Source organism: Pseudophryne corroboree, chromosome 2, assembly GCF_028390025.1.
Source record: "Pseudophryne corroboree isolate aPseCor3 chromosome 2, aPseCor3.hap2, whole genome shotgun sequence".
In the NCBI taxonomy this organism is placed as follows: domain Eukaryota; kingdom Metazoa; phylum Chordata; class Amphibia; order Anura; family Myobatrachidae; genus Pseudophryne; species Pseudophryne corroboree.
Genome location: NC_086445.1, coordinates 768,763,741 through 768,782,172, shown reverse-complemented (window position 1 = coordinate 768,782,172; position 18,432 = coordinate 768,763,741). Strand labels below are relative to the sequence as shown.

Genomic DNA, 18,432 nt, shown 5'->3' with positions numbered 1-18,432 from the left:
TTGGGACTTTTTTTTACAAGCAGTTTAATATGTAAATTAATAAACCAGTCCCACACATCCAGTGATATTAATTAATCTAAAAATATGTTTAACTGTTTTTCTTTACAAACCAAATCCCACTAATAAGCACACGTACAGTATATATGTCCAGTTATGATGAGAATAATAAACTATGACACCCAAGATGTCAATCCAAGATAGTATACAACTGGTCAGCCTATTTTGTGAGCACAACGCCCTGTTGTGTTTCAGAAGTATTGTGCCTCAGTTCTTTCAGAGTTTGGAGCAAAGCAAGTCATTTTACACTTTGACAAAACAATGTTGCAGTGCAGGAGATGTAGTTTGGACCCCGGCATTCGGAATCCCGGCACTGAGAATGCCAGTGCTGGAACCCTGACACCTGTCAAAATGCTGATGCTGGTATTCCGACTGCCGGAACTCTAAATGTAAGTATCCTGGGGAGGGCTAGAATTAGCCTGTGGTAAAAGGGTTAAGGTTAGGCTGCAGGAAAGGAGGGTTTGGTTTACTGTACGCTACGAGATGGAGGGTTAGAGTTAGGCTGCTGGGAGGGAGAGTTAGAATTAGCATTACCTGCTTCCAGGGCCGGTTCTTGCCCTTGTGGCGCCCCGGGCAAAACAATAGTGGCGTGGCTTCATACAGGGGCATGGTCAGTTACGCCTCCATTTGTGCCCCCTGTAGCGCCACTGAAGAGAAAAAAATACTTACTATTCCTGCTCCTGATTCCAGACTGCTGCAGACCTCCGGCGGCACCGCTACTCTCCTTGGATCAGCATAGACACTAGAGGTCAATTATGACCCCTAGCATCTGTGCCACAATGCTGTGCGGTGCGCAAAGACGTCATCGCGCACCGCACAGCAAAGGTCCCCTCCACGAAGGGAAACTAGACGCGTAGCATCTGGTTCCCTTCACAGCGGGGGAACAGCGGGGGGCACAGCGGCGGGGGGCACAGTAGCGGATCTTGCCATGGTGCGGCGCCCTCTGGAACGGCGCCGGCGCCCTCCAGAAGGCAGCGCCCCGGGCAAAAGTCCTGATTGCCCGTGGCAAGATCCGCTACTGCCTGCTTCCTGCACCCCTCTCGGGGTTCCAAGCAGTTGGAGCAAATATAAAATGTGCAGAGGGATTCAAAGTTGAGAGGGGTGTGTTAAAATATAGCTGTCCAGCATTTGTGGGCTACATGCAAAAGAAGCCAGTATTTACCCTGCACGCAGAAATAATTCTGCATTTCATCCCCTTGCATTGCCACACGGCTTCCCCAGGTACAAGTTTCTAGCTTTTTTACTTTACTCCCAAATCTGAATCATACCCATTGTGTTTCTGCATTCTCACTCCTCTGCTAAGTGACGATTATTACCGCCTGAGTTTTATTTGAACTGATTCCTAGTAAAAAGCAAGAATGTTTATTTAATTCTTCTTGTTTACATATTTTTTTACTGACTTTTACAGAGCACATGTTCAGTGTTATTTTCCGTAATACTCATGTTTAGATTAATGGGCAAATGGTTTATGCATGTTTTGAAAACTGAAAAAAAAGTTGATGTTACTTTTTACAATTTAGAGGTCAATACAAAATTCATGATGCACTGAGTTCAGGAGATAGGGTCGTGCGGGGGGTGAGATGAGGTACAATTGCCAGCATATTATGCCATTGCAATGGCAAATCACCCCCCCACCCCCACCCCCCACCCCTCCCCTTCCCCCCTCAGGGCTAACTGAAACTGACTCATTTCTGTTCAAAAATGGCATTTGAGCAGAAAATCCAAGACATAATAATAATGGAGAAATGCGTATCTATTTTTTTCTTCTGTGTCAAATATTTTGAAAACACATGGTGATCAAAATCGTGACATTTGTGTTTAAACTGTTTAATGAATGGCTTGAGCACAACAACACACAATATTAATTTCTTTTGCAGTGCTAATTATAGGATACTACTTACTTACTACTCACATATTTACCTATAATGGTGTTCCACTAATAGTATTATGAACAGTACATACATATTCATATATTGTAAATGGTTTGTACTATTTTCTGTGTGTATTTTCATGTAAATTGTAAATTTATGCTTATGGAGCTAAATATAGTAAATATAATTATTTTACCAGGTATGGATACATGTGGTGGAAATCGTGCTTTAACGTGGATTGGTGTATCTGGTGGACTGCCCCCTAATGAGACCACATTTGCATCAGTACTACAGAAGAAAGGATATTCTACTGGGATTATAGGTACAGTACAGTGGGGGTTATTCAGAGTTGTAAGCAAACCAAAATAGCACTCTAATGGACAAAACCATGTTGCACTGCAGGGGGGGGGGGGGGGGTAGAGAGGTAGATTTGGGTGGGGTGTGTAAAATGAAATCTAAATTGGAGTGTAAATTTAAAGCAGCCAGTATTTACTCTGCACAGAAACAATATAACCCACCCAAATCTAACTCTCCCTGCACATGTTATATATGCTTTACCTGCAGTGCACATTGGCCCTCATTCCGAGTTGTTCGCTCGCAGGCTGCTTTTAGCAGCTTTGCACACGCTAAGCCGCCGCCTACTGGGAGTGAATCTTAGCTTATCAAAATTGCGAACGAAAGATTAGCAGAATTGCGAATAGACACTTCTTAGCAGTTTCTGAGTAGCTCCAGACTTACTCTGCCACTGCGATCAGTTCAGTCAGTTTCGTTCCTGGTTTGACGTCACAAACACACCCAGCGTTCGCCCAGACACTCCTCCATTTCTTCAGCCACTCCCGTGTTTTTCCCAGAAACGGTAGCGTTTTTTCGCACACACCCATAAAATGGCCTGTTTCCGCCCAGAAACACCCACTTCCTGTCAATCACATTACGATCACCAGAACGAAGAAAAAACCTTGTAATGCCGTGAGTAAAATACCTAACTGCATAGCAAATTTACTTGGCGCAGTCGCACTGCAGACATTGCGCATGCGCATTAGCGACTAATCGCTCCGTTGCGAGAAAAACATACCGAGCGAACAACTCGGAATGACCACCATGGTTTTGCCCAATTGCTTAAATTTGTTTGTTTTCTAACTCTGAATAACCCCCATTTTACCATTGTGCATCTTTTTCTTTACGATACTTTATTACATATTTGTATAAATTTGAAAACTAGATTCAGTGAGATTATAGTAGAATGTGCCACAGTATTGGACTACAAGATTTAAATTCTGTATATGTGCCAGGTGACTCAGATTTCAGAAGCATTTCAATGGTTCTTATAGTGGTATATTACATTAGATATTTTTGTGAGTAAAAGATGACGGTTTATGGTCATTAGGTCGACAAGACCTAGGTCAACAGTCATTAGGTCGACATTGTCACTGGGTCAACAAGGTCATTAGGTCGACGTAAAAAAAGGTCGACATGAGTTGTTTTTTTTAAATCATTTTTTTTACTTTTTCATGCTTTACGATTCACGTGGACTACAATTGGGAATGGTAACCTGTGCTGAACACAGCGACAGCAGAGCGAGGCACCTTGCCCAAAGCATGGCGAGCGAAGCGAGTCATGTGAGGGGACACGGTGCACTAATTGGGGTTCCCGGTCACTTTATGAAGAAAAGTACACCAAAAATTTTTTTAAAAAAAACTCATGTCGCCTTTTTCCATGTCGACTTTGTTCATGTCGACCTAATGCCCATGTTGACCTAGTTACCCTGTCAACCTCATGCATGTCAACCAATAGTGGTCGACCTAATGACTGTCGACCTAATGACTGTCGACCTAATGACCCATACCCGACTTAACATAGAATTCGGGGCAGGCAGAGAGAATGATTCTTGGTTCAGGTGACTCTGCATTAGAAGAAGGAAACTGCAGACTGAAAGATAAATTGTGCTAATGAAGGGGTATCATTTACAAAGATTTGTGTTTAGTCCAAGTTTAAAAACACTGGGGATCGCTGGAGAGTTTTTCAAGATCAAACACTCAAGTTTACTAATACTCATGTTTGACAGAATTGTGTTTCCTGATGGTGTATACAATCATGTTTAGTCGTGTTTATTAGTGTGGAAGTTCAGTCATGTTGTGCCCGAAGTCTATAGACCTGGCTGTGAGCAGTGTGATCTGGGCAGTGCTTCTCTGTGTCTAAATGTACAGAAAGAGTTAAAAATCATAAAATAATTGTGTGAGGTCCCCTTCCCCCCAAAAAAAAGCATGAGCAGCAGCAACCTCTTTGAACCAGCTTTGGTCCTACAAATGTGTATAGTATCAGCAGACCGGTTGTTGATTTTACATCCATGCATATGAATGTGCAAGGACTGAGATACTCACTTTGTACATTTATAGACATGCTTGGTGTGTCATCAGTCGCACCATCGACACTTGCACTAGCCCTATGGTAGGTGGAGTTTCTATATCAGAGTATGTCCAGTGGTGCCAAGAGGTGGGGAAGCAGGTACTAATTACCTGGGCCCAGACTGCTGGAGGGGCCCAAATCTGCTGCTCCCTGGAGTATACTGTACCTGTTGCCGGTGCAATTTTCCCAGCGATATATTCGGGAAGCTGGTGCCGCACATTGAAAACAAAGACTCTGGCACTCTGCACACTAGAGTATTTGAACTCTAGTGGTCAGCATTTTCTTCCCAAATATCACTGTGAAGATGGCGCTGACCTGTTGAGCGTGTGGGGCCTTCAAAGTAAGTGTTTAAGCATCTGTGTACATAAACACTTCAGCAACACGCCCATGCTACTCTCTAAAAATTCACCTCCCAGTTGCTGCCTAGAAATGCCCAATATACTTCTGCATGCATGTCAATTAAATTGTATCTACGAGGGTAGTTCAGTAAGTAAGATAACAAGACATCTCATGTGTAATGTTCTCTATTTCATTCTAATTTCCCACCAGGCCAGAGCAGGTAGACCACTGCTTCCCCTCATGGCCATTAGACTGCGCCTCTTATCAGTCATACTGTCCCAACATCAGATGTAAGATGGCAGGGCTGGTGGAAACATGGTCAAACATTGAGGTACATAGTGTGATAAGATTTCTGCATCTAATGGGCACATCAGTAGCTGAAATTTATCGCTAACTTGTCCAGGTGTACGTTGATAATGTCATGTCATGGAAACAGGTTTGGTGCACTTCCTTAGGAAACAGCAGGACAGACGCTACACATCCAGCCAAGCACGTCCACCATACAGTAGATGACAATTTGTGCTGCACTGAAGGTCTGGTTCAGTAGGACAGACGCATTCCAGTTAGTGATATTGCTGATGGACTGAACATCTCACTGGGTACTGTGAAGTTCAGCAAGCCATCATGTCCTGGGCTTCAGGCCCTTGACACTGATTTCTTCTATGCTGGGATAGATGCCTTGGTGTACTGTTAGAACAAATGCTTGGACAAGTATAGTGACTATGTGGAAAAATAATCTGTACCAAGACCATACTATTGATTATATTTACAGCATACTATATGTACGAGTTGAATATATTTATGCAAAGAGAGGCCTTGCTACCTTATTTATTGAACCACCCTTGTACAACTAATAAGAACACAATCTATATGCATGTGCAGTGTGACTTAGATGCATGTTGATAACTCCAATGTTAGACCTGAAAAAAGGTCATGGGGCAGGTTGCAAAATCTATATATTTCTCTAAAGGGTCCCCATAGGTAAGAGGTTTGTGATGATGATCATGTATTAAATCCTACTGAAAACTCTCCATGTATGCTCCAAGAAATTAAAGTATGGAAAGCAATTCCATCTTGAAACTCTAGATTCTGAACACCTATAATCACGGCGGAACTACTTGCGATGCAGTTGGTGCATTGTACCGAGGCCCGCCAAAATACTATAATGAGCAAAAGAATATCCTAATGTAGTACAGCCCAATGGCCGTGCCGTGGGCCAGCCCGACTGTAACTAAAGCTGGCCATACACTATACAATTATCTGGCATATCATCTGCCAGATTTGGCTGGTTGGAATGAAAATCTGGTATTGGATGAGAACAAATGACAATAGATAATGTACTCCCAACCCAAACATTGGAAAATGGACAAAACCTGTCTTTCAGACAAATTGGTTAAATCATTGATTTGACCAATTTTTATGAATGGCAGTTTTTGTCCATTTTCTAGTGTTTGTGAGCAAATGGTTGATTGTCATTTGCTCTCATCCATTACCAGATATTTATTCCAACCAGCCAGATCTGGCAGATGATTTGCCACCTCCCATGGTCCCGTCTCTACCTACTGGTCAAGTCATGTCCTGTCTGTGTGCCTCTCCTCCACTGCTTCTCAATGTGGACCATGGCCCTCATTCCGAGTTGATCGCTCGCTGCCGTTTTTCGCAGCGTAGCGATCAGTCTAAAAATCGGCTGTTCTGCGCATGCGTATGGTACGCAGCGCGCACGCGCGAAGTACTTTCACACAAAACTTTGCAGTTTTACACAAGCTCGAGCGACGCTTTTCAGTCGCTCGAGTGTTCATAGTATGATTGACAGGAAGTGGGTGTTTCTGGGCGGCAACTCAGCATTTTCAGGGAGTGTGCTGAAAAACGCAGGCGTGCCTGATAAAAACGCAGGAGTGGCTGTGGAAACGGGAGAGTGGCTGGCCGAATGCAGGGCGTGTTTGTGACGTCAAACCAGGAACTAAACAATCTGCAGTCATCGCAAGGTGGGAGTAAGTATCGAGCCACTTTGAAACTGCTTGAAATTTCTTAGTAGCAGAACTGCTAACCTTTCGTTCGCACTTCTGCTAAGCTAAGATACACTCCCAGAGGGCGGCAGCTTAGCATTTGCACTGCTGCTAAAAGCAGCTTGCGAGCGATCAACTCGGAATGAGGGCCCATGACTGAAAGAAAACTGCAGAATCCCCTTCAAGCAGAAGGTGGGTATTTTTTTGTGTTATCTGGGTGTCGGGAGTTTATATTAATATTATATGGAAAGGCGGGTATTGTTGCAGTATTATGTGGGGTGGGGATGTAGTATAATGTCATATTTAGATATATTAAAGTTACTTGTGGGTGGTGTAAATGTATGTGTTTTTGGAGTGGGCGCGGGTGTCTGTAGTAATGATTTGCGGGATTGTGTGATCTGATTAGGGGGATGTATTGATGTTTAATATGAGCAGAGCACTTGGGACTTGTTATTGAAAAAAATAAAAAAAATAATATATATATATATATATATATATATATGTGTATGGGGTGAACAAACAGCGCCAAAAAAAAAAAAAAAAAAAATTATGTAGTGGACACAAGTTTTTCACCGTACGTCAGCTTAAAAATACCCCAAGAGACAGTCTCTATATGCCACTCCCTAAAAACATAAAAGGCGTCATGAAGTCAGACCAGACGAAACGCGTTGGGTGAATCCTGATACTACTGAATCCTCAGTTAAGCTACCTCTATCCATCTCCATTATAATTGCATTCCAAATCTTTTTATCCCTCATCAATTCCGTGTTTTTAATTTTTAATTTCTAACATTTTGAATTGTATTTTTTAGTAATCCCATGCTTTTTAATTTGCTTTCAAAAAATGTTTATGTGCTCTATGTAAATTTTAAACTGTTCTCTTGCCAGTGTAATTCTGATGCTTTTTCATTGTTATGTGCCTAGGGTCCCATCGTGCTAGTATTTAGCACCTTGGATGTTGTAACCCCGCTTTGGCCAGTTATGTGTTTTTATAAGTCTTTTTATATATAAAACATCTTTTGTTCATAAATAAACCCCCTTCTTTTAATTAATAATAGCAGTCCTTTTTTCTGCCACCATTGGTCGCTCAGATCTTATCCATCACTTCCAATATATATATATATATATATATATATATATATATATATATATAATGGGAGGAAGCCACACAGAGGAGCTGGAATACAGGTGATGGGATGGGAGGGGAGGCAGCAACGAGAAGCCAGGATACAGGTGTGGGGATGCAGGGGGAAGTGTGCCAAATAGCCGGGATACAGGTGATGGTATGGGCAGAAGCAGTGCCAGGGAGCTGGAATACAAGTGACGGAATGGGGGGAAGTGGCACAGAGGAGCTGAGGTACAGGTATGGGGAGATTCGGCACAGAGGAGCTAGGATACAGGTTATGGGATGGGCAGAATGTCACAGAGTAGCCGGGATACATGAGCCAGGATGGGGGGAGCAGCACAGAGGAGCTGGATTCAGTTGACGGGATGGTGGGGAAGTGGAACCAAGGAGATGGGAAAAAGGTGATGGGATGCGGGGAAGCGGCACAGAGGAGAAGGGATACAGGTGATGGGATGGGCGAAGCAGCACAGAGGAGCCAGTATACAGGTGATGGGATGGGGGGAAGTGGCACAGAGGAGCTGGGATACAGGTGTTGGGATGGGAGGAAGCAGCACAGAGGAGCTGGAATACAGGTGATGGGATGGGAGGCAGCAACGAGAAGGCAGGATACAGGTGTGGGGATGCAGGGGGAAGTGTGCCAAGTAGCCGGGATACAGGTGATGGGATGGGCAGAAGCAGTGCCAGGGAGCCGGAATACAAGTGACGGAATGGGGAGAAGTGGCACAGAGGAGCTGAGGTACAGGTATGAAGAGATTCGGCACAGCAGAGCTAGGATACAGGTGATGGGATGGGCGGAATGTCACAGAGTAGCTGGGATACATGTGCCAGGATGGGGGGAGCAGCACAGAGGAGCTGGATTCAGTTGACGGGATGGTGGGGAAGTGGAACCAAGGAGATGGGAAAAAGGTGATGGGATGCGGGGAAGCGGCACAGAGGAGAAGGGATACAGGTGATGGAATGGGCGAAGCAGCACAGAGGAGCCAGTATACAGGTGATGGGATGGGGGGAAGTGGCACAGAGGAGCTGGGATACAGTTGTTGGGATGGGGGAAGTGGCACAGAGGAGCTGGGATACAGGTGTTGGGATGGGGGAAGTGGCACAGAGGAGCTGGGATACATGTGCCAGGATGGGGGGAGCAGCACAGAGGAGCTGAGTTTCAGTTGACAGCATGGTGTGGAAGCGGCACCGAGGAGACAGGATAAAGGTGATGGGAAGGAGGTGGCACAGAGGAGAAGGGATACAGGGGATGGGATGAGCGGAATGGCAGAGAAGAAATGGAATACAGGTGATGGGATGCGGTTAAAGGCGGCACATAGGAGCCAGGACACAGGTGATGGGATGGGATGATAGGCTTCTAGGGTGCCTAGAAATTTTGCACCAATCCAGATCAGTCACTGTCATTCCCAACACTGAAACTACAAAAGGATGTACAGCCTAGAGGTGAGAATTGCACAACAGATCTGTGCAGAGCTAAAGAGCCTTTGTAGTGCAGACATCTGTAGCAGAACTGTATATAATGTTACTGTGGGGCTGCATAATGCAAGATACTGGTGTGCTTCTTTGTTGCTGTATGTTTGTTTAAAAGACATATGCAGAGCTTGCCGTGCCAGTACTGAGCCCAGCACAGTCAAGCAGTGCACCGTGCCTGCCCTGCACTCCACTCTGTGTGCTTTATACAGCAGCTGCTGCAGCATGAAAAGTTAGTTTAATTTTAAAACTAAACAAATACCTGCCAGTCTGATGTCTGACATCTTGAATTGATGATGTTGTGATTTTTGTAAAATTATGTCAGACTAAGAGGCCTATATATTAATAGTCGTGACTATCATGACAAGTATTTTAATTTTTAACAAAAATAGCCCGCCTATGGGGGTAATTCCAAGTTGATCGCAGCAGGAAATTTTTTAGCAGTTGGGCAAAACCATGTGCACTGCAGGGGGGGCAGATATAACATTAGCAGAGAGAGTTAGGTTTGGGTGGGTTATTTTGTTTCTGTGCAGGGTAAATACTGGCTGCTTTATTTTTACACTGCAATTTAGATTGCAGATTGAACACACCACACCCAACTCTAACTCTCTCTGCACATGTTAAATCTGCCTCCCCTGCAGTGCACATGGTTTTGCCCAACTGCTAAAAAAAATCCTGCTGCGATCAACTTGGAATTACCCCTATGTACTTTGGGTTTCTGTGAGTTACTTCCCTGGCATATTGGATGATTTTCTTGAGGTAGATTTCTGAGCCAGCTGGAGGCCGTGGGAATCTCTCTCCTGTGAATAAGCCTCAATAGTCTTAAAGCGGTTCATGCCATCTGAGGACAGCGTAAATCTATGGTGCCAAACTCCAAAAAGTTGTGCTTTTCTGAGTTTGGTACATAGGCGTCGGATCATAGTCCCCATTGATATACTAGGAAATAAAACTCCCCCAAAAGATTTCAATTATGTTTTAACTGAAAAAAATATTTATTTTTGGTTTCAGGAAAATGGCACCTGGGTATGAACTGCAAATCGCTCAATGATTATTGTCACCATCCTCTAAGCCATGGTTTTGATTATTTCTACGGTGCACCCTTTACCCTCATCCATGAGTGCCTACCTGGAGGATGGCTGGAACTTGATGTTCCATTTCGAGCCCAATTGAGATTTTTTACTCAGCTTATCGCTTTTGCTGTTATGACATTAGTAATTGTTAGATATACCAATATGATTTCTATCAGTGGAAAAGTAATTGCCTGCAGTGCATTGTTTGGCCTATTGTTTTTCATTACATGGTACCTAAAATATGGTTTCATACACTACTGGAGCTGCATACTCATGAGAAACCATGAAATTGTGGAGCAGCCAATGAATTTAGAAAGGAGTGCATCTCTGATTGTGAGCGAGGCACGGGAGTTCATTGAAAGGTAAGTCAACTTTCCTGTGAAAAAAATGGTTCTACTGTATATGAAATATGTAGCATTGGCCACACGTGGCAATATCAGCAAGGTGGCCTAATCTTCATGTGTGTCTCCTAAAGATTTTTGGCTTGTTTGAGAATTAGAATATAGAAATTTCAGAGTGTAATACATCAAAGAAGTCTTTATACTCCCTCTAACAGAAAGACACTTGATAGAGTTATTCACAAAGGGGCCTTAAACAGTGTTACATTATTGTCATCCCCAAGGCAAGGTACACACTAGAGCAATGGGCAATCTTGCAGATGATCGGGGCGAATTCCCTACACCCGAAACATACAAGATGGACCTGATTCAGATGTGGTTGAAGGTGCTACAGATGTCAACTTGTCTCAATACATCACACAGCGGGAGATGCTTGGAGTGAGAGAGCTGACAAGTCCCTTGCTACCCCCGTTAGCTTCTGGCATCTTTTTTTGCTGAAAATGCATCTTATTCTAATCACTATGTGAATAAGACGCACATAACCGACTGTGCTGATTAAAATGATATTTGGCATGCCTAATTCTTGGTACATCTGTGGCTGTATTTGCATACGAAATGGTACGGTACAGTGTGTTCTAGGAAAACACATAGCATTTTGCATGTAGCATAGCATTTTGTATGCAGATAGAGCCACAGTCACACACAAAATATAGACATGCTGCATATCATTTTAATCAGCATAAGCTGCTTGTGTGTCGTATTCACATTATTTTGCAAATACGAAAATAGGATTTTAATTTTAACCGGTAAATCCTTTTCTCCTAGTCTGTAGAGGATGCTGGGGTCCACTTCAGTACCATGGGGTATAGACGGTTCCGCTGGAGCCATGGGCACTTTAAGACATTTCAAGAGTGTGAACTGGCTCCTCCCTTTACGCCCCTCCTCCAGACCTCAGTATAGGAACTGTGCCCAGAGAGACGGACATTTCGAGGAAAGGATTTACTTTTAATTTAATGGTGAGATTCATACCAGCTCACACCTCAACCATGCCGCATAACATGGCATTCAACATAACACACGCCAACGGGCATGAACAATTGCAGCAACATGCTGAAATAACCGTAACACAACATTAGTGTAACTACAAAATTAACAACTGCAGGTAAAGTATACACTGGGTCGGGTGCCCAGCATCTTCTACGGACTAGGAAAAAAGGATTTACTGGTAGTTATTAAAATGCTATTTTCTCATACGTCCTAGAGGTTGCTGGGGTCCACTTCAGTACCATGGGGTTATACCAAAGCTCCAGTACGGGCGGGAGAGTGCGGATGACCCTGCAGCACCGATTGACCAAACTTGAGGTCCTCATCGGCCAAGGTGTCAAACTTGTAAAACTTAGCAAACGTGTTTGACCCTGACCAAGTAGCTGCTCGGCAAAGTTGTAAAGCCGAGACACCCCAGGCAGCTGCCCAGGATTAGCCCACCATTCTAGTAGAATGGGCATTTACCGACTTAGGTACCGGCAATCCTGCCATGGAATGAGCGTGCTGAATCGTTCCTCTGATCCAGTGCGCAATAGTCTGCTTAGAAGCAGGACACCCAATCTTGTTGGGGGCATACAGGACAAACAGAGCCTCCGTTTTCCTTATCCGAGCTGTACTTACGACATAAATCTTCAAAGCTCTAACCAGATCAAGAGACTTTGACTCAGTGAAAGTGTCAGTAGCTACTGGCACCACAATAGGTTGGTTTATGTGGAAAAACTAAACCACCTTTGGAACAAATTGTTGATGAGTTCTTAACTCTGCCCTATCTTCATGGAAAATCAGGTAAGGGCTCTTGTGAGACAAGGCCCCCAACTCAGACACCGGCCTTGCGGATGCCAAGGCCAAAAGCATCACCACTTTCCAAGTGAGAAACTTCAACTCTATCTCCTGTAGAGGTTCAAACCAACTCGATTGAAGGAACTGCAACACCACATTAAGGTTCCATGGTGCCACAGGATGCACAAATGGAGGCTGGATGTGCAGAACCCCTTTCACGAACATCTGAACTTCTGGAAGGGAGGCCAATTGTTTTTGAAAGAAAACTGATAATGCCGAAATCTGGACCTTGATTGAACCCAGTCTAAGGCCTGCATCCACACCAGCCTGCAGAAAATGGAGAAAACGTCCTAACTCAAACTCTTCCGTAGGAGCCATTTTGGATTCACACCAAGACACATATTTTTTCCAAATACGGTGGTAATGTTTAGACGTTACTACTTTCCTGGCCTGAATAAGAGTGGGGATGACTTCCTTGGGAATACCCTTTCGGGCTAGGATCTGGCGCTCAACAGCCATGCCGTCAAACGTAGCCGCGGTAAGTCTTGATACATGCATGGCCCCTGCTGTAGCAGGTCCTTACGAGGAGGAAGAGGCCGAGGATCTACTATGAGCAACTCCTGAAGATCTGGATACCAAGCCCTCATTGGCCAGTCTGGGGCAATGAAGAGTGCTCAAACTCTTGTTCTTCTTATGATTTTTAGAACTTTTGGAATCAGTGGAAGTGGAGGGAAGACATATACCGACCGAAACACCCACTGGGTCACCAGTGCATCCACTGCTATTGCTTGATGGTCTCTCGACCTGAAACAATATCTTTGAAGCTTCTTGTTGAGACGAGATGCCATCATGTCTACTTGAGGAACTCCCCAAAGACTTGCCACCTCTACGAAGACTTCTTGGTGGAGGCCCCACTCTCCTGGATGGAGATCGTGTCTGCTGAGGAAGTCTGCTTCCCAGTTGTCCACTCCCGGAATGAAAATTGCTGAAAGAGCTCTTGCATGTCTTTCTGCCCAGAGGAGGATCTTTGTCACCTCTGCCATTGCCACTCTGCTTTTCATTCCGTCTTGCTGGTTTATGTACGCGACTGCTGTTACATTGTCCGACTGGATCTTGAAGGGCTTGATCTTGAAGAAGATGTACCGCTTGTAGAAGGCCGTTGTAAATGGCTCTCAATCCCAGAACGTTTATGTGAAGGCAGACTTCCTGACATGATCATTTTCCTTGGAAGCTTTCCCCCTGTGTGACTGCTCCCCAACCTCGGAGACTTGCATCCATGGTTACCAGGACCCAGTCCTGAATCCTAAACCTGCGTCCCTCTAGTAGGTGAAAACTGTGTAGCCACCACAGGAGGGGAATACTGGCTTTGGAGGACAGGATTATCTTCCGGTGCATGTGTAGGTGGGATCCGGACCACTTGTCCAACAGGTCCCACTGGAATACTCTGGCACAGAATCGCCCAAACTGTATGGCCTCGTAGGCCGCTACCATCTTCCCCATCAACCAAATGCATTGATGGATCGACACTCTTGTTGGTTTCAAAATTTGTTTGACCATTCTCTGGATTTCCAGAGACTTTTCTACTGGAAGAAATACTTTATGTACTTCTGTGTCCAGTATCATCCCTAAAAAGGACAATCTTGTCGTCGGTTCCAACTGCGACTTCGGAAAATTCATGATACAACCGTGTTGTTGGAGTACTGATAGGGAGAGTGCAATGTTCTGGACCAACTTTTCCCTGGATCTCGCTTTTATCAGGAGATCATCCAGGTAAGGAATTATATTGACTCCTTGTTGTCGAAGGAGGACCATCATCTCTGCCATCACCTTGGTGAATACCCTCGGTGCCGTGGAGTGTCCGAACGGCAGCATCTGGAACTGGTAATGGCAATCCTGCAACGTGAATCTCAGATAAGCTTGGTGAGGAGGATAAATGGGAACATGCAAGTAAGCGTCCTTTATGTCTACTGACACCATGAAGTCCCCATTCCTCCAGACTGGATATCACTGCCCTTAGAGATTCCATCTTGAACTTGAACCTTTTCAGGTAGAGATTCAGATTTTTCAGGTTTAAAATTGGTCTGACCGAGCTGTCTGGCTTCGGAACTACGAAGAGGCTTTAATAAAAACCTTCTCCTTGCTGTGACAAGGGTACCAGGACAATGACTTGATCCTGACATCATTTTTGAATTGCCGTTGTTACTGCCTCTTTTTCTGGAAGAGAAGCTGGCATGGTCGATTTGAAAAATCGGCATGGGGGGACGTCTTGGAACTCCAGTCTGTACCCAGGGCCGGCTCGAGGGTTTTGAGCACCCCTGCAGGCGATGGGGGCGTGCCTTCATACAGGGGGCGTTGTCACTTATGCCCCCTGTACAGTAGTAGCGCCGATGAAATGATGTGCAGTGCGCAATGACGTCATTGCGCACCGCACAGCAAAGGTCCTCTCCACGAAGGGAAACTAGACGCTTCGTGTCTAGTTCCCTTCGTGGAGAGGACCTTTGCTGTGCGGTGCGCGCAGTAAACGTCCTCTCCACGAAGGGAAACTAGACGCTACGCATCTAGTTCCCTTCACGGCAGGGGACAGCGGCAGCAGGCAGCGGGCAGCGGGGGGCGCACGGCACATCAGCAGCGGATCTTGCCATGGTGCGGCGCCCTCAAGAAGGTGGCACCCCGGGCAAAAGTCCTGCTTGCCCGTGGCATGATCCGCTACTGTCTGTACCCATAGGACACTATTTGTAAGACCCATGGGTCCAGGCCAGATTGAATCCAGATCTGACTGAAAAGCTTCAGACGTGCTCCCACCCGCAAGGGAGCCCCAGCGCCATGCTAAAGATTTGGCAGAAGCAGGGGTTGACTTCTGCTCCTGGGATCCTGGAGACGCTGTGGATTTCTTTCCTCTTCCCTTCCCTCTACCAAAGAAGGGGGAACCTTTGGCCTTTTTGTATTTGTTGGGCCGAAAGGACTGCATCTGAGAGTGATATGTCTTTTTCGCCGGTGCAGGAGCATAAGTCAAGAATGTCAACTTACCTGCGGTAGCTGCTGAGACCAATGCATCCAGCCCATCTCCAAACAAGGCCTCACCTTTATACGGGAGAGCCTCCATATTTCTTTTGGAATCTGCATCAGCATTCCACTGGCGAATCCACAATGCCCTCCGAGCTGATACTGCCATGGTAGCGGCTTTTGAACCCAAGAGTCCAATATCTTTCATAGCTTCTAGCATGTATGCAGCAGCGTCTTTGATATCACCTAACGTTAGGAGTATCTTGTCTCAGGGCTGTTTCTAGCCAATTTGGCTCCCAGTGCGAGATTTAAAAATGCGCCCCCCCATGACATAAAAAAATCCCCCCCACACACACACACCTAGATAAAAAAAAATAACTTGCACGCGCACCCGGCAAGGGGGCATGGCCTCATCTAAATGGGTGTAGCCTCATTTAAAGGGGCATGGCCTCGTCTGAAAAGACTACCTCACAATCCAGTTTTTGACCCTGCTCCAACAGATCAGGAAAAAAAATTCCACCATATTATACCACACACCGCAATGCCCTTGATACATTAAATCCCCACACTACGGCAGGCAAGATTCCCCATTTCACACATTAGGGCAGGTGTCCCCATTTTACACATTGAGAGAGAGAGAGAGAACACTTACAGAGGTGATTACCGCTCTTCGGCCCGCCTCACCAGTCGCTCCTCGCGCCGGCCTTTCCCTCTTCCTAACTTGGATCCCCCTCTGTACTCCGCTCAGGGGGGGGGGGAGTTTCGCGGAGTGAGGGGGTTGCGTCGTGACGTAACGGCGCAACCACGTCATTCCGTGAAACTCCGCCCCCCGAGCGAGTTACTCGGGGAGAAATAGGAGGGGGAAGCAGGGAGCCACAGTTAGTGCCGCGGCGGGCGCCCAGTGCGGTTGCACTGCTCGCCTGCCCCAAGAAACGGCCCTGTCTTGTCTCTATCTATCGTGTCAATTTCACCATTTTGCGGTCTGCCGGTGTGCATGTCCTGTTTATTCAACATAAGGGTGGTGATAGTGCCCAAGGACAAATCCATCTTGCACATCTTCTTTGTCTGCCACATAAGTCCAGGGATGCTGCCACACTGCCAGTAAAGTCCAGGGGTGCTGTTGCCTGTCTGCTGTGCTGTGTAATTCTCCAGGGATGCTGCCTATCTGCAGTTTAAATTAAAGCCTAGAGCAGAATATGAAACAAGTGTCAACATCACAACCAGATTTGTGAAAACATATAGCCACAAAGGTGGAAATCGAAATTGCAATTTTGATAAAGTGTTTTCCAATGAGACCACATTTGTGGACAAAGTCAGTCAGTCTCAGAAGAGACAAATTCATAATTCAGCGCAACTGCCGGGGAAAACTAGATTTTCAAAACACACCTGTGACTTTATGTCTGCCATATAATTCCAGGGGTGCCCTGAACCTGCTCATCTACATCTTCTAGTGTGCACTGTGTACCCAGCATTAGAGAGAGGTTCTTCTCAATTATTTCATATTAGGGACTCACTCAAATGAATGGCTCCAATTATTCAACCTTAATTTTGATTTATTATTAATATGCCACATTTTGGGATTATTTACAAGATGCACATTTGATGTACAGGGTTCTTTTCCTAAGAGCTGCGTAGGGTTTTCGCAAGAACTAGCGGTGTTAGAAGAACAGAGTTTCAGTGATCTTGCATTGTATCAGCTTTCCATTGCACTGCAGTACTAGATGGGCCAGGAGCTCCTGCGAAGCACAAACAGTTACTGAATAAGGTCCAGTATGGAGTCTCATGGTGGCTTACAGCCAGGAAGATGTCTGGCTTGCAAGGCTAAGGCATGCTGTTGGCACAGAGGTTAGCATTGCTTCCTCCCACAGTCCTACTTGTAATAGGAAATGAGTTTTGACTAGAGTGGTAAGCTCCATTAGGGCAGGGGCTCAATAATAAAAAAATTCACTGCACAGTCCTGATTAGTACTTTACCGAACCCACCCAAACTGAACTTGCCCCATTAAGGGCTGCTGTGCGGGCTCAGGAGGGGCTGCTAAAACATCTAAGGGGCTGCTTTATTTAAAAATAAAATATGAATAAAATAAACAAGACACACAAGTACTGTATGCTCATATGCGTGTAACTGGGACACACAGGTATGTTCACATACATGTAACTGGGAGCTGTGAAAAACAAAAATAAGGCATCTGCCACAAAACATGTAACTACAAATGCAATAAGAAAATGGAAAAAAAGAAACCCACGAGATTTTCACAAAATAAGTCTCCTGACTCAGTGGAGGTGAAAATATCCAATCTTGATCCTGTGGTATACACCAGTTTATTTGCATCCCATCATTAAATACGAGATTATCTTAATTCCTGAAAATGGAGAAGGGTGTACAAATTTGTTTTTTCAGTTTGTCGAGTAATGTGGTAATTACATATTTGCTTGGTTGAAGTCCATTCCATTCCACACCCAATATACGAGTGGAGGTGAAAGCTTATGTGTTGTTCCTGATTGCATGTGCCTCTCTAATTTTTAATCACCTTCTTGACACTGTCCTTTTCCTCTTTCCTCTTCTCATAATGTGAAAAGTCATCAAAGAAGGAGGTAGTAGGTTTGCAGCTAGCTATGATTCGGAGAACTTGGTGAGCTTTTTCCAGGGGAACCACCTGTCGCTGAAATGATGGGTTTATTAAACTGTGCATGTCCTGTTTAAACAACATAAGGGTGGGTGGGAGGGCTCATGACAATTCCATCTTGCGCCTTTTTTTTTTTGTATTATGTGCTCTTTGGGGCCTAGTTTTTAAAACTACCATCCTGTCTGCCACTGCAGTGCCACTCCTAGATGGGCCAGGTGTTTGTGCCGCCCGCTTGTGTTGCTTAGCTTAGTCATCCAGCTACCTTGGTGCAACCTTTTGGCCTAAAAACAATATTGTGATGTG

The 18,432-nt window shown here is 45.1% G+C and overlaps 1 protein-coding gene across 1 annotated transcript in view; it reads left to right on the top strand.

Moving 5' to 3' along the window:
* LOC135047954 (arylsulfatase D-like) overlaps window positions 1-18,432 on the top strand; it is a 140,424-nt gene that overhangs the window by 37,130 nt on the left and 84,862 nt on the right. The window contains exons 5-6 of the mRNA XM_063955488.1: window positions 2,128-2,250; window positions 10,277-10,700. Of these exons, the coding sequence (XP_063811558.1) occupies window positions 2,128-2,250; window positions 10,277-10,700 (547 nt within the window). The remainder of the gene's footprint in view (window positions 1-2,127; window positions 2,251-10,276; window positions 10,701-18,432) is intronic.